Source organism: Solea solea, chromosome 4 (genome assembly GCF_958295425.1).
Source record: "Solea solea chromosome 4, fSolSol10.1, whole genome shotgun sequence".
Taxonomy (NCBI): Eukaryota; Metazoa; Chordata; class Actinopteri; order Pleuronectiformes; family Soleidae; genus Solea; species Solea solea.
Genome location: NC_081137.1, coordinates 23,839,129 through 23,854,519, shown reverse-complemented (window position 1 = coordinate 23,854,519; position 15,391 = coordinate 23,839,129). Strand labels below are relative to the sequence as shown.

The window sequence follows — 15,391 nt, the reverse complement described above, 5'->3', positions numbered from 1 at the left end:
TTTTCCACATTAAATACAACGAAACCATCCATATAAAGGTGTGTTTAGAGCAATAATAGCAGTAGTAGCATGAGGACAAACATTTGATTCAAATTTATATTTTCAAGGACATTTTGACAGGTCCACGCAACTTTCAAGGGCTGTTTTCAGGATTCTAGCGTTAGGGTTAAGGAAAGAGGACAACCAGTGTTTTCCATCATCTTTAACACTGCCCTGCATGTTAAAGATGTCCCCAACCTGTTACTTTGCTGCAAAAGCGTAGTGAAATGTAGTGCATGCATGTCTGATGAAATGTTGGCAACCACAAAACATTATGGCATAAGTGTAACCAATACGATCAGCAGTCACACCATAGACGAAACAATCAGTAGAATCACATTTAATTTATTTCGACAAAGTAACATGTTGGAATCAGTATTCAGTGTCTATTATTCATCTGTACAACAAGAGGGTTTATCGAGTGAGACATAAGTCTGTCATGGTGGCTCTTTATTCCTCGGTCTCTCTCCACGGTTTGGGCATGACCTTTCCAACTGGTGACGGATACCAGACGATGCCAGTCTGTGTCAGCACCTGCACAAAAAAAGGTAGAAAACATAATATAATCCAAAAATATTTTTTCACGTCATCTCATTGTTCAACTAGTTCTAAAATATATAAGGCCAAACACTTTTTCATATAAAATACACATCTAACAAAAACCTTCCTTACTTAAAATACCTTTATCCATATATGATGCATTATTGTAGCACTTATTAAACAAATATCTTCATCCTGTGAGTGGGCTCAGTACATACTCAGTGTAGTGTGCTACTAAACATACTCCTATTGCCCTCTTGTGGTTAATCTTAACTGATGACTATCAAGGACATTTACCTAATTATAAGGTCACATAATGATGTTATGTTTTTATTAAAATATATGACTTAACACATTTTACAGAAGATTCTCACTATGTTTGAGTAAATCTACACTACCATCAGTAGAAAATGTAAAGAAACACCTGACTAAAGTTTCTCTTACTTTGCTCCGTCAGTGATAAAGTCATATAGAATGTTTTTTTGTACTTTTTAGGAGAAGATACTTTTAGAGAAGATCTTCCATGCAAATGTGACATTTATGTTGAACATTAATGCAATTACTTTGACTTGTGCCACCACAAACATTAAAAAGATTTCCTGCATTGCTACAGTTCACCCATGCTTCAGCTTCATTCTCCAACAATGAAACACTAGGGACATCTGTTGCATTCAACTGTCCTTGCGTACTGATAAAAAAAAAAAACAACACTTTCTTTGTCGTACTTATGAACAAACACAAAGTTGCACTACTTACATATGACCACACAGCCACGCAGAAGGCCATCCCACCAACCAACATGCCATTGCCATACTTGTAGTGGAAGTCCTTACGGACAGAGGATCCATGCCTCACCTGCCGCGCTGCCTGACCTGGGTGACAACAATAGAAATTGACTCTGTAATGCATACACAAAGCTAAATATAGTCCAAATATAATAGAATGCAGTAGAAGAACATTTTTTTTACAAGTGTAATAATTCCTTAATTGTGTAATTCATTGAGACAATGAATTACATGACATGACATGTAATGATGCCACAAATTCACTGGTACTAGCTTCTATATAGATAGATAGATAAATACTTTATTCATCTCACAGAGAAATTCACAGTTCAGCAGCTCCAGAATATGTTACAAGATAGAAACATAAGAGGCATGCAAGTCTATGTACAGTCTAAATGTAAACTGAATCTGTAGCCAGCAGAACTTAAGGGGCAGTTTCACCCTCTTTTTTTTATCCACTTGGTCAAATGAAGAATAAACTTAAAATCATTATGATGCTTTTTTTTTTAAATTTCAGATATTTTACTCATACAAATGGACCGAAACACATTAAATAACAGTGTAGGGTTTTATTTTCTCATAAAGTAGGTGACTTTGACATCGTTTTTTTGTCAACTTTATTTTTGTTTTTCAATCCAACTTCCTCTGTTGTTGTGGGAATGAGACATTTATCGGACATGTCTGAGAAAGTAGTACGACCCTTATCTTGACTTCTCACGGAAAGACAAACATATTGAAATACTACCCTTATACACAAATACACTACTATTTAGTAGTTTGACTAGGAAAAACATAATTAACACATTTTGTTTACACACCAGAGTGTGATTGAAGACGTATAACGACTTCAACAAGGAAATGCTAATGTTAGCTGGCAACGCAGGCTGTTAGCACGCCGCGGTCACTAACCTAATAAAGCCGCCCAAACGTAGACATAATTTAAATCTACCGTATTGCATATACACACACAGACGGGACTTGTGTGTATGTTGTATATATACTTACCGGTAACGTTGATTGCAGCTTTGGCAAACCGGTACATCTTGCTTCGTCTGGTGTGTTCAGTTACCCTTGAAGAACGGAGGTCCAATATGGCCGTCGCACGTACACACTCAGCGGATACGGCAATATGAGCATGCGCAGAAGAAAACTACCGTGACGTGCACAAATGTTCACCACATGTAGTTTTTATAGTTGTATGTGTATGTAATTGAATTATTACAAATCAAACAGAAATACAAAAACATCTATAAAACATTATAAAAGAGTGTCAACGTGTGTGTGAGTATGATATAAAAGGATCATAGACATTCGAATATACACCGTGTCAGGATGGCCGAGTGGTCTAAGGCGCCAGACTCAAGGATAAGCTCCTTCCGCTTGAACGGGATTTCTGGTCTCCGAATGGAGGCGTGGGTTCGAATCCCACTTCTGACACATACTTTTTTTTTGTTTATAAAAAAAGTGTCAGTGAATGCCAATTGCATTGTTTTCAGTCCAATCTAATCCCGTTTATATTTATAAAGCACATTTTAAAACCACAGGGTGCATAAAAGTGCATGATACAAAAAAATAAGAGGGCTAATGAGGGCTAAAAGACACACATAAAAGCCAATAAAAGAAGCATTTAAAAACAATAATACAAAAGAAAAATAAGAAAAGCCAACGAAAACAAACAATGTGTTGAAACAATATTTTAAAACCAGAAGTGTGTGAGAAACAGAGAAAGCTCTGCACCCCCCCCAAACATCAGCCTTGATTTTGAGACCTTAACCCAGTGACCTTGATGGGACATGAGGCTGGAGCAGATCACAAAGATAGGGAGACAAAAGATTATGAGGGCATTTAAGGGCAAATTAAAGTATTTTTAAAATCAATCCGGTAACGCACAGGGAGCCAGTGCAGGGAAGACAGAATCAGTGTAATGTACTAACACATCAGTAGATAAGCAGCAGCCATTTGAACGAGCTGGAGGCGAATAATTATTGCTGATAAAAACTACTTTTAGTCACTGCACTGATTTATCTATTAACTTTGAGGTCACTGTCGAGTTTGACTCCCAGGTTTGTGACAGAACTTTTAAATGATGGCTCAATGGGCCCAAGGTTGTTCAGATGGTGAATCACCAAGAGAATTACCTGTCTTCTCATTAAAACTAAAGAAATGTACTGCCGTCCATGCCACAGTGGTTACTGTGGTCAAATATAAAATATGAGTACAAAATGCAAGAGTTTTACTTTTCAAGGTGCCGTGTGTAAAATTTCAGCAGCATTTATTGGCAAAGCTGCATGTTGCAGATGAAAATAGCTCTGACTTCACCCTTCCCTTGATTGTATGGTATGGTTTAAATGTATGATATTAGAGCTACAATGTAATGTAAGATATTACATTACTCACATATTATTTTTAATATGACATTTTTGTATAATTTATTTATGTATATATATATATATATATATATATATATATACACATACATATATATATACACATATATACACATGTATATATATATATATATATATATATATATATATATATACATACATATCCATATATACATATATACATACACACACACTTTAATTATTTTGACAATGAATGTTTGGTCCATAATAATGTGTATTTTTTCAGTCAGTCCCTTTTTAACATGTACATTATTTTCAATACACGGTCAGTCACAAAATAATTATCAGACACAGAAACAGACAAGTCCTTTTATGGTTTTCTTTATTAAATCACAATACCAGGATTATATCAGTATACCACTATCGTTATATTTAGTTGCACATTTCTCCTTCTGCGTTTGACAAAGTGTTTTTGTTTCAACGCCTGAAATGATGCGATTAAATTAGCAATAACTGCTTTTACGCCTCAACTGTTGACAAACGACGGCCGTGCGTTCAGTTATGTTCGTGAATTTCATCGCACGTTACTTTCCTCCATCAAAATCCATTTTAACACAAAGGTTTCCTCCTCTTCACTTCCCCAACAATAAAATGGCAAATATGTTTACTTAATTATAACAAAGTCACATATGGAGACTGATTTGAGTCGTCAGTCTCCACACAAACTGCACTGCATACAGCAAACCTGGATTGTCAGAGTGAGAATTACAAATCATCAGTTCAGTGGACACATACACGTGTTGGAATGTTACAATCAACTGAATGTCATCGTTCTCATAATCTCATATATACAGTAACTACTAGTAGTGAACATGGTAGATTGGTGAAAATGTGTTGCAGTACTTATGCAATGACCTCTATTACATCTGAAAATATGAACTGCAGTGGATTTGACATCAAAATGTTGTATGCCAGGACTTTGCTAGAACTTTTTCTACAAAAGTAGTAAATAATTATAAGCTAAGCAAAAATCTTGGTCAAAAATAGAAAATTACATGACATGATATAAAAGAAAAATATAAACCTGAAGGTGAAAAACCACTTGATTTTGACTCCTAATTAATTATTTTTCTTGAGACGCTGTTAAGTCAAGCTGTTGTGGATGAAGGAAATAAAATGTGCAAAAACAGCAGCAATAGCAACAACGATGACATCAGAGCTGCAGACGGTGGATCTCATTTTTTTGAGGGCTGTTATTGACGTGCACTGAACATAATAATGTACTTTTCTCTTCAGACTATTAACCAGACAATGTAACCATCAGCAGCTTTCTCATACGTGCTTGATTCTTAGAATACACATGATTATGTCGACAGTAAGTCATCTGAACTCTGGCAGCACTGCGTGTGCTCTACTATTATCTATTATTGTAGTGTGCCATCAAACCTTCACATAAACATAAATGGACATGAAGAAATTCAGGATTTGTAGTGATCCAAAAACATTAGAATGCATATTCATATATATATATGCGTATGTGTGTGTGTGTGTGTGCGCGTCTCTGAGTGGCCCCAACAGGAACCGATCAGGATCAAAGTCAAAACATTAAGGCATCTTTAATTTTTCCATCTTTTTGTTTGTTTTTAATTCTTTAGTCCACCTTTTTGTCTTTTCCTTCCTCGTCGTCTGTGTACTCAGTGGGCTCCTCTCCTGGTTTCAGAAGCTTCCCGATGTAGTCATACTTTACTGTAATGGTGAAAAATAAAGAGATTAAGTGAATCCGTTTGGGCCGAGAACACTGAATTCTGGCACAGGTGCAAAATACGTCCAGTGGAAATTATAATTCGATTACTAAGTAAATCGTCCACTATTTTCATCATCGATTAATCTGTTTGAGTGTTTTAAAGGAATTAAAACAAGTTTTCTGATTTTTTAACTTCTTAAATATGAATATTTTCTGGTTTCTTTGCTCCGTGCGACAAAGAAATCATTCAACTGAATCATTTTTGGGTTTTTGGACAAAAGCAATGCATTGGAGGACAATCATCCTTTCCAGGTTTGATAAACACTGATCAACATTTTCTGGACCAAACGATTACTCAATTAATCGACAAAATAATCGTTAGTTGCAGCCCTAGTTAAAACTATTAATATCTTTTTTTTGGTTCTCCCATTTGTGGGATTTACACAAGTAAAATGTGTATTTACTCAGTCACACAGTTAAATATTTACATAGCAGTCGCAGTGTTCATTTCTTTCACGATAGATAAATCACTTACTACTTCCAGTGATTTGATCAAGTTCTTTGGTAAAGTAATGATAACCATAGTAATAATAAGTGTATTTATGGTCCAGTACAGTTCTATCTCCACTTACGGGTGAACTGGGCCTCCCACTCGGAGAGGCTCTCCTGCTGCATGGCGTTCAGGTCTGAGAGGTCATCGTGTTCGTCCTTCAGCGCGTCTTTCTCCAGGCAGAACGTAGCCAGACCTCTGGACGCGTCTCTACCTGCAAACACTCCGTACGGTCCCTCTGTAAGACAGACGAGACGAGACGAGACGAGACAGTTTACATCTTTGTGCTGCATAAAAAAAAACCCACAATGCAACGGTTTCTCAGAGAGTTTTCAAGAGTTTGAAACGTGGTCTGAGCAGATGGACTGAGACAGGGCTGTGACGGGCTCTTTTTATCATGCAGAAGACAATTAGGGATGTGTTTTCTTTTTTAGTTTTAAATGATTCAAATGTTTTATTGTATTTACAGTGCTTAAAAAAAACTTATGAGACCACTTGTTTGACATTTAACTCAAAATGGTATTGTTATTTATTTGGCAAATAACAAACTGAATTCACCTTTTTATACCTAAATTTGAGAATAAATCAAGCATTAACATTCAACCACTAAATCTCACTTTTCTGTTCAGGAATGCAAGTAAATAACCATCATTTAACATCTTAATCAAGAAATAATAAAATGCTTTACTATTTCTTTGTAAAACAGTACATTTGAAAATTTATGGATAACAATAATATATAATATTTATATAATAACATTATATTTTGGCATTTAAAATATCATTCTGGTCAAAGAGCTTGTACATACTGGTGTATTAACCAATAGAGAAACATAAACACATATTTTGATAATTACCAATGCTGTTACTTAAGGGCAGTTGTAGCTTTTGCACCATTCCCACCCTAAAAGGGACTAAATACACAACTGGCTGTTTGTTAACATACACTAAATCTGCAGTATTTGTAGTCAAAGACCACAAACCTTTAATAAACACCCAACAGCAAAACGGATGCAGCATTTCAGCGTGTGTACAGTCAGACAGTGAAAAGTCAACAACAGTCAGATACCATGTTGGTCAGAGGTTACAGATGACAGAGGTTACAGCCTGAGATAAGACTAAAACACAGAGGTGTAACTCTGAGTCTCTTTGCAGTGAATAGAAATGTGAATTATGACGCAGAAGAACAGCAAAGTACAGCGGGAGCTGTATTATTCTCATGAGTGGCAACAATCTTAAGATTCTCTTCAGTGTAAAGCTTAGGTCTGTTCTGGTGTCACAGGAGTCTCGAGGTGATTCTGTGCCGATGTATGGAAAGCTAATGGCTCAGTGTTTAGCTACAGTTCTCTATTATTTTCTGTCATGCCCCCCCAGAGGACAGAAGTGTTTTTTGAGAAGTACTAGTTTAGCAGTAAACTGGTGTTTTTTGTTTTTTTATTGTCGGCTACACTGAAACTAATACAGCCCTACCCTGAGCACACACACACACACACACAAATCAAACTTTTAAAATACACGTTGTGATGTAAGTGTGACTGAAGTTATACAGTCAGTCCAGTACATTGACCTGGAATGAGGACAGGTGAATGAATGATGAGGACAGGTGAATGATGAGGACAGGTGAATGATGAGGGCATGTGAATGAGGATGACATGTTATATATATATATATATATATATAAATATATATTTTTTTTTACAATTATCGCAATAATATTGTCAATTGCAATTACATTTCATAACATTTTCACGTCGACCCACGCCGTCTGTAACTTTTGTAAACATGGCGACGATCAGGCCATCTTCATCTGCTGCGTGGTAACTCATCTTCTCGCATAGACGATCTCTGCTTTCAGGGCCACAGCAGCCAATCTGTTGTGAAATACGATCTCAGATACCAAAGTGAAGGGGGCGTGGCGTTAGCCCACAGCTACAAAAAGTTAACGGAAATATGCTAAATTTACCGAATTATGCTCGACAATGTCACCGGTTACATGCTACCGGATTGTGAAAGGACACATACTGACACGCGGTGGCGTTGACGTGATAACGGGAGCGAGGACGCGGAACAGCTGCTAACGTTAACGTCTCACCTGGCCCGTAAAACTTCTTTCCCCGCGTCACGTCGAACACTTTGCCGTTCACAGCCATGAGGATCCTGGCGTTGTCCAGTCCGTCGTAGGGCTTCAACTCTGCCAGCGTGTAGTCTCTCTTCTTCAGTCTGGGCAGCGGTGGCTCCACCTCGCCCAGGTCCGGTTGTCTGTCCCCGCGGAAGATCTTGTAGAGGAGGAAGAGGCAGAGGCTGAGCAGGGTCAGGTTCAGCGGGGAGGTGAAGATCTCCTGAAGAATGCCCGCAGAACTCGCGTCGCTTCCCTCTGCATCAGCCATGTTGGCTCCTCTCTGGCTCTGAGCAGTGTGTGAGTGCGGGGTGGGGACGCGTGGATCTCACGCATCCCTGAGCCAATCCCCGCTGCAGCCTCAGGGGCAACGGTTAACTCTGTGGACCAATGACACTCACGATAAGTAAAATGGCGTGGCATATAATGTTAAACCCCCACAACTTATCATTTTACCCTGCACTTTAAAACTATATTAGTATTTTGGAAGCCTTCAAACGTATATTAGTAGAACAAATAAGGGCTGGAATAGCCCTTTAAAACTATATTAGTCAGGAAAAAGTAGTATTTTGGAAGCCTTTCAAAAGTACATTCATAGAACAAATAAGGGTTGGAATAGCCCTTTAAAACTATATAAGTGAGAAAAAGTAGTAATTTTGAGCCCTTCAAATGTATATTAGTAGAACGAATGATCATTGGGTTGGAATATCCCTTTAAAACTATAACTAGTAAAACAATGTAGTATTTAGTATTTTTTATGACAGTAAGATAACTGTCATATTTAGGTGGAATAAACCTTAAACTCTTCTAGAAGTGCATCTGGCATTGCAGGAACATAACAACTCTGCCATTACTATGTGTCAGCAGACTCTACTAAATCAACTGGAATTTATTACACTTTATTACACTTTCACATCACAAACTCAACCTGGGGGTAACCTGGGGGCCAACGAGTGTCCATTAGCTTAAAATCATCACAATACCGCAATAACAATACATTATTTTTATATCTGCGATATCTGTGACGTCATTTTCACTACTGAATTGCAGATAATTATCTGAAATTGTAGTTTGGACTAGTAAAAATGACGTCAAGTAAATCTGTAACGGTAAAAAACGAGTTTTCTCTAAATACTGACGACTCATCCAACCTTTGGACTAATTTACGTAACTTCCGGTAATTGTGTCACGCTATTCGGACACTTCCGTTCCCTAGAAACCGCCTCTCTCGCCTGTGGTTCCCACCCAAACAAACAAAGCTCAGTGTGATATTCACTCCCCTCATAAAACACAACTCCGCCTGCATTGCGGCAGCCAGCACGTCCCCGGTCCGTTATCTGGATTCAGAGAATGGAGCTCCTGTAAAAACCACGGACGATGTTCACCGTGTCTGTCTGAATTATTAGCTCACTCAACGACGTGCTGGTATTTTCTCGGTAGCGTTGCACAACAGTTGCGTTGAGGTAAATAAGGCTAGCGAGCTGCCACTGTCTGTGCCCGGACAGCAGCCGGCGGAGCAGAGCAGAGGCTGGGCAGAGATGAGCGGGTTAAAACAGGTGTGGTAGCCACGGAGAACGACCTGACCTCCCGATAGAGTTTCTGGAAATCCACGATTACAAACTAACAGCAAGGTGAGTTTTCTCTCTTTTATAAGTGGTGTTGAAATTCGCTAGCTTAGCCTTCATACCCAAGATTTCCAGTCATGCTTTTGACTCGTGTTTTGACCATGTCATGTTGACACAAGCAAAGTGAAGCATCACATTTAACGCACATGTAATACAAGAGTCAACGCAGTTATATAAGTATGTTTGCACAGTATATTAACGTTGTAATGATGATACTCCTAAAACACAAGGTGTTTCCAGGCGAAATCTTTGATTGAAATAGTATTCAGACACAATATGACTCTCTACGTTTACATTAAGTGCACCATGAGGTTACAAAAGGCCAGTGCCGTGTACTGAAGTGAGGCAGAGTTTGGATTTTACAGTAGTTTCAATATCAAAGATAATCATCATCATCATCATCATCATCATCATAATAATACTAGTAACAAACAAGAAAATAACTGGCATGGTCACAATGAATAAGCCAGTCTTTAAAGGAAGTGTGAAATATACCAGTCACACGCAGACACGCATGTGAGTGAAAAGATGATTGACCTCATTTGTCATCATTTAAACATGTATGTAAAAATCAGTGTGAATAAGAGCCGTCTCAAGCTCTTTTCCCATCTACTCAACAAGTAAAAAGGTTGAATTTGACATGTATTTCGATTAGCACACGCTTTTTAATCATTATTTCAATTTCAGTATTTGGTTACATGTTGAAAAACTAATACCCTTTGTTAACTCTCTGATCCACGGCTTTATCTTTTTTTTCCTGTGCTTTGAAAACTTTGATTTTGAAATGTCAGGATCCAGCTGGCGTTTCTGAGTACAGGCCTGTGTCTGCTCTTCCTGTAATATCAAACTACTTATACAAGTTCTTCATAACCTATTAGATAATTATGTTTAAAGGAATAACCTCGAGTAACTTCCTGCATGCTTTCCATTCTGATGTGGTAACAATGATCACCTCATATTTTTATAACAGGTCTAAGTAGCTAAATCTGGTCATGTTGCATTACTTTGAGTATTTGAGTGGCACAAGGCAACATTTTTTGGACCTTTACTCTGAACAGTTCTTGATTTTCACTTTCTCCAATACATTCTTCAAAGTCTCCCATCCGAGATCAAAGTCCTACTTCTAAGAAGTTTCTATCGTTTTATATTGTTACACGTCGTATGAAGAAATGCCAAATGGCAAAGTGACAATTCTGCTCAGTATTGAAACTTTGACTCTATGCTGGTAACGTTGTCATCTTTCTTGCTGATTCTAATCCTGATGTCATAAATCAAATTCTTCTTTGATCTTCAGTACTTGCCCGACTGTCTGAAATCTAATAATCAATCTGAATGTCAGCAAAACAGAATTTCTGTCTTTTCCATCAGACATTCTGCCGTCTGTTTACGCTGTTGATTTAATATTTGCTTTTTTTTCATCCAACAGTCCTTTAGTGAAGTAAACTAACCCCCGTCACCACTGCCTGCTGCTGCTGCGGTCTCCAAACTGTCACTATGAGTGCAATTCGTGTGGATGCCAAGGTGGTGATGCTGGGAAAGGAGAGTGTGGGGAAGACCAGCTTGGTGGAGAGATATGTTCACAGTCGCTTTTTGGTTGGTCCATATCAGAACGTGAGTGTCAGCTGCTCTTCTCTCATTTCCATGTCTGATTACCTTCCCTTTTGTTTTGCTCTCTGTCGCCTCAGGGACATTGTGAAATGACTGTGTGACCGTCACTCTGGATGCTGTTATTTATATATTTAACCCTAAGCATGCTGTTCGTGAGAAACATGACGTACAGTGTTTTCATTAGTGCACATTTAGAATGCGGTCTGTGAAAGGATACACATTCACCCACAGTCTACACAGACACTTAGTCTTTCCATCTAAAGCATTTCCTCTCTGGGTTCTTTCTGCCCTTCAGACTATTGGAGCTGCTTTTGTTGCCAAACCAATCCAGATTGGCGAGAAAGTGGTGACTCTGGGAGTATGGGTGAGATAAAACGCTACATCATACAGTCTAATTCAGTGATTTTGACCCATCGCCCGTCTTCTCTTCTCAGTGGTTCTTATTTTCTTGCTCTTCTTCCACACAGGACACAGCTGGATCAGAGCGCTATGAAGCTATGAGCAGAATCTATTACAGAGGAGCCCGGGCAGCCATAGTCTGCTATGGTAAGCTTGCATTCACCTCTTGTCTTGTGGTATCTATGGAAACAGTTGCCCCTTCTTCCAAACTCTTGTGCTCTGTGATGTCACAGAGGCAATGAAATAATGTCAACACAGTTTTTGTGTTACTAAATATTATATAAATATTGCATAATAGCAGCTGTGATTAGCCTCTGTCACATTTTCTTGTCGCCTTTGCTCCAGGTTAGGGAAGTTTGTCTTTTTGAAAATAGCTGCTGGCATTTCCCACTACATTACTCACACTTCTGTCATGTTTCATTTTCTGTCCTCTTTTAGGTCAACACACTACCTGCTTCTTTAACTTCCTGTATATGTTCTTAGTGTAAAAAATATAAATAATAATAACAATGAAATGGTTAAATACCCAAATATATTGTGACACATTTCTCCCTCTGGGTAAAAATACCCACCTTCATTTGTGGACTTTGTTTGTTGCACCGTGTAAACTTTAAGTGGAAGTGTTGTTTTTTTCAATCTCTTTTTGTGGCGTACTTCTTGCACAGATTGACACATTTTCCTGTTGCACAAGTTTCCCTCAGCTATGTTTTGCTGTTGATGTCTTGTCACGGTTGTGTTTTCATTCTTCACGCACAGACCTGACGGACAGCAGCAGCTTTCAGCGAGCTCGCTTCTGGGTGAAAGAGCTGCAAAACTGTGAAGAGGTGAGAGAGAGAGAGAGAGAGAGAGAGACTGAAACACTGTGACCATGTCCTGACGACATCATAGTGATGTCACTTCATAACTTAATATTTGGTGAAGATACCAAACATCTGCTATAGATTCTTTACGTCCACGATTGCAGCGATTGTCTATTCTGAGAGTTGAATTTATGAACCACGTCAGTAAAACAGCTGTTTTTATGTCGTTTACTCTCAGCACTGTAAGATCTACCTGTGCGGCACTAAAGGTGATCTGATTGAGGGAGACCGAAGCGTGCGTCAAATCGACTACCATGACGCTCAGGACTTTGCTGAAGGTGACAGAGTTACTCACGTAGACGCCAAAATAAAGCAAACGCATTTTTAACGTGCTTTTTTACTGTCGATGTAGAGATAGAATAAGTCTAAAGGAAAACGGCTCCTCTTGCATGTCTGTTTGGATCATTAACATACATACCATCTCTTATTGTGATAAAAAGAACAAAATAATCATTTTGATTATGTATATCTGTATATATTAACCACAGCTGTAAGGTGCTGGAAAAGTTTGAAAGTAGACCTTGAAAAGTGCTTGAATTTGACCTTGGAAAGTGTGCATGAACCCTGACACGAAGACCTAAGCGCTCATCTCTCTCGTAGACTGTAGGTGATCACTGATGTTGCCTGACTGACTTTTAACCGCCATGTTTCTTTGATCGCACAGAGATCGGAGCGCAGCACTTTGAGACCTCGAGTAAAACTGGGAAAAACGTGGGTGAGTCACAACTTCACTATATACTATATACTATATATATATATATCTATAAACCACGTTTAACACAAGTGACGAGTTCACATTCACATCGTAGCAGCAAAAAGTACCGAGACGAGGTATGGAACCGATATTGAAACTCGACGCAGAACACGTGTGGATTTTCATACCGGTTTGAAATGTGAACAAGACACGGACATGGTCCAGATTATTTTCATTATAATCCTCCAAACCAGCTAAATAAAGCTGTTGTGCAGTACAGATTAACTGTAGGTGTGTGAATGTGATTGAATCACAAACTAACGCAAAGTGACCGTTTGTTCCTCTGCTTTTCAGACGAGTTATTCTATAAAGTTGCCGAGGATTACAACAACTCAGCGTTCCAGTACATGACAGGTGAGTACGTAATTACAGGTCATACTACAGCCAGCTGTCAATCATCTTAGATCTGAGCTGCTCCTGCACCTCTTAAGCGCACACATGGACATTTGATCTCAAAAAAAGAAAAGATGAATATTGGAAGTCTAAACTCACTCTCTTCGTCTGTTCGTTGTGCAGAAGAGACTGGAGTGGATTTGGACCAGAAGAAAGACTCTTATTTTTACAGCTGTTGTCACAACAACTGATGCTGGAGCAACTTGAAAAGTGAAACAAGTGGAAAAACGAGGGGCTTCTCTCAGCTGGAGTCAAACGTGGGCAGGTGCTGGATATCTCTGCTCTAAGTGTGAAGGAGGAATCAGACCGTTCTCATAATACCTTGTTATTAGATGTGTTTATTTCTTTTGTGTCATAAAGAACAAAAGGATCCACTGTGACTGCAGCGGTTACTGAGCTGGTAAAGGGATTTTCAAAAGCAAACGCTTCCACTTTTCACCCACGTGTGTCCCATGTTTAGTCCTCACCTCTCTGCGCGGTGACCTGTGACCTGTGACCTGCAGTAGTGAGGAAGTTAACGACGTTGCCTGAAAACAAGGATCCTCTTGGGAAGCTGATGCTGTTTGTTGTGGACACAGTGCACTGCAGGGTGCTGAATGCTTCCTTTACACTAGTTATTTTTTCTTTCGTGAAGCTTTTTCGTCGTCACGCTTGCACACTTTCAACGGCACCTACATGAACGGATGAAAGAGGAGAGGATATTTATTAAACACAGACTTTATTCTGATAGTTCTCAGCCGTACTTTGTCGACTTGAAAATGGAGTATAATATTAACGAGTGTTATCTTTATAAAAGGTCTTTATATGCACATGGCAAATCACAGGACCATGCATGTGTCTCACCGCTGTCACTGCATTTGTCACATGACGCCCGTGGATGTACGCAGAGCTGATGGGATGTGACCAGCGAGCCCCAGATCCACGTCCGTCACATCTGGATTGTTACAACGGCAGAGGAGTTACAGACGAGCTCACAGTGAAAGGACAGTAACACGGATTAGCTCGGCATCGTTAGCATCATAAGCTAAGCTGACACGTTCAACTCTAACTTAAAAACTCTGAGTGGAAACGTTTCCCTCAGCTGTGGCACAAAAAAACGTTCTGTACAAATCATCATCATCATCATCATCATCCTCATCATCTCTCATTTACAGCTCTCCTCAAATGTCCGGTCACTTATTTGCTGCCAGTTGTAGGAAAATAAATGGACTCATCTCAGTTTCTCCTGCTTTTGTGTCGTCGTGTGAGTAAGTCGACATTTTTGAGCACAATATTTTTTAACTGAAGAGTTGCAGAGAAACAAATATGCTAAAATTAAAACTTGTGGAAACAACGTTTAAAACGGACGTTAATGTAACTTTAAAAAAAGAACATTCAAGTTTATAACTTAATACTCGGTAAGGTTTATGTGTTTGATCACAGGTGCAATTTTAAAACTAGTGAGCTACGTTTGACGCCACTGGAAAGATGTAAATGTGAAATGTTACGACCTCAGAGAAGAGGAAACCCAACACAGAAACAATTTAGTTTTATGAAACAAACTCGTCATTTCAGACGAAGTGAGCAAAAGGAAAGGATTGAGATAAGTAATAAAAAGGTGAGTAGCGTCTGCAGCACGTCCCCCAAAAACA

The 15,391-nt window shown here is 38.8% G+C and overlaps 3 protein-coding genes and 1 non-coding gene across 4 annotated transcripts; 2 read left to right on the top strand and 2 right to left on the bottom strand.

Moving 5' to 3' along the window:
- Nucleotides 1–368: 368 nt before the first annotated feature.
- Nucleotides 369–2,525, bottom strand: LOC131458520 (cytochrome c oxidase subunit 7B, mitochondrial). The gene is made up of 3 exons (XM_058627681.1): nt 2,370–2,525; nt 1,336–1,451; nt 369–573 (listed from the first exon to the last, which is right to left on the bottom strand). Exons 1-3 carry the CDS (start codon nt 2,404–2,406, stop codon nt 490–492), a joined length of 237 nt encoding a protein of 78 aa, XP_058483664.1. The 5' UTR covers nt 2,407–2,525; the 3' UTR covers nt 369–489.
- A 165-nt stretch (nt 2,526–2,690) lies between these two features.
- On the top strand, nt 2,691–2,801 carry trnal-caa (transfer RNA leucine (anticodon CAA)). The gene is made up of 2 exons: nt 2,691–2,728; nt 2,756–2,801. It is a non-coding gene; the product is annotated as a tRNA-Leu (tRNA).
- Nucleotides 2,802–4,077: 1,276 nt separating this feature from the next.
- pgrmc1 (progesterone receptor membrane component 1) lies at nt 4,078–8,437 on the bottom strand. The gene is made up of 3 exons (XM_058627972.1): nt 8,098–8,437; nt 6,089–6,244; nt 4,078–5,458 (listed from the first exon to the last, which is right to left on the bottom strand). Exons 1-3 carry the CDS (start codon nt 8,390–8,392, stop codon nt 5,364–5,366), a joined length of 546 nt encoding a protein of 181 aa, XP_058483955.1. The 5' UTR covers nt 8,393–8,437; the 3' UTR covers nt 4,078–5,363.
- A 94-nt stretch (nt 8,438–8,531) lies between these two features.
- On the top strand, nt 8,532–15,093 carry rab24 (RAB24, member RAS oncogene family). The gene is made up of 9 exons (XM_058627971.1): nt 8,532–9,752; nt 11,173–11,357; nt 11,650–11,718; nt 11,822–11,900; nt 12,510–12,577; nt 12,792–12,891; nt 13,278–13,328; nt 13,662–13,721; nt 13,884–15,093. The coding sequence occupies exons 2-9, from the start codon at nt 11,241–11,243 to the stop codon at nt 13,949–13,951; spliced, it is 612 nt and encodes a 203-aa protein (XP_058483954.1). The 5' UTR covers nt 8,532–9,752; nt 11,173–11,240; the 3' UTR covers nt 13,952–15,093.
- Nucleotides 15,094–15,391: the final 298 nt, after the last annotated feature.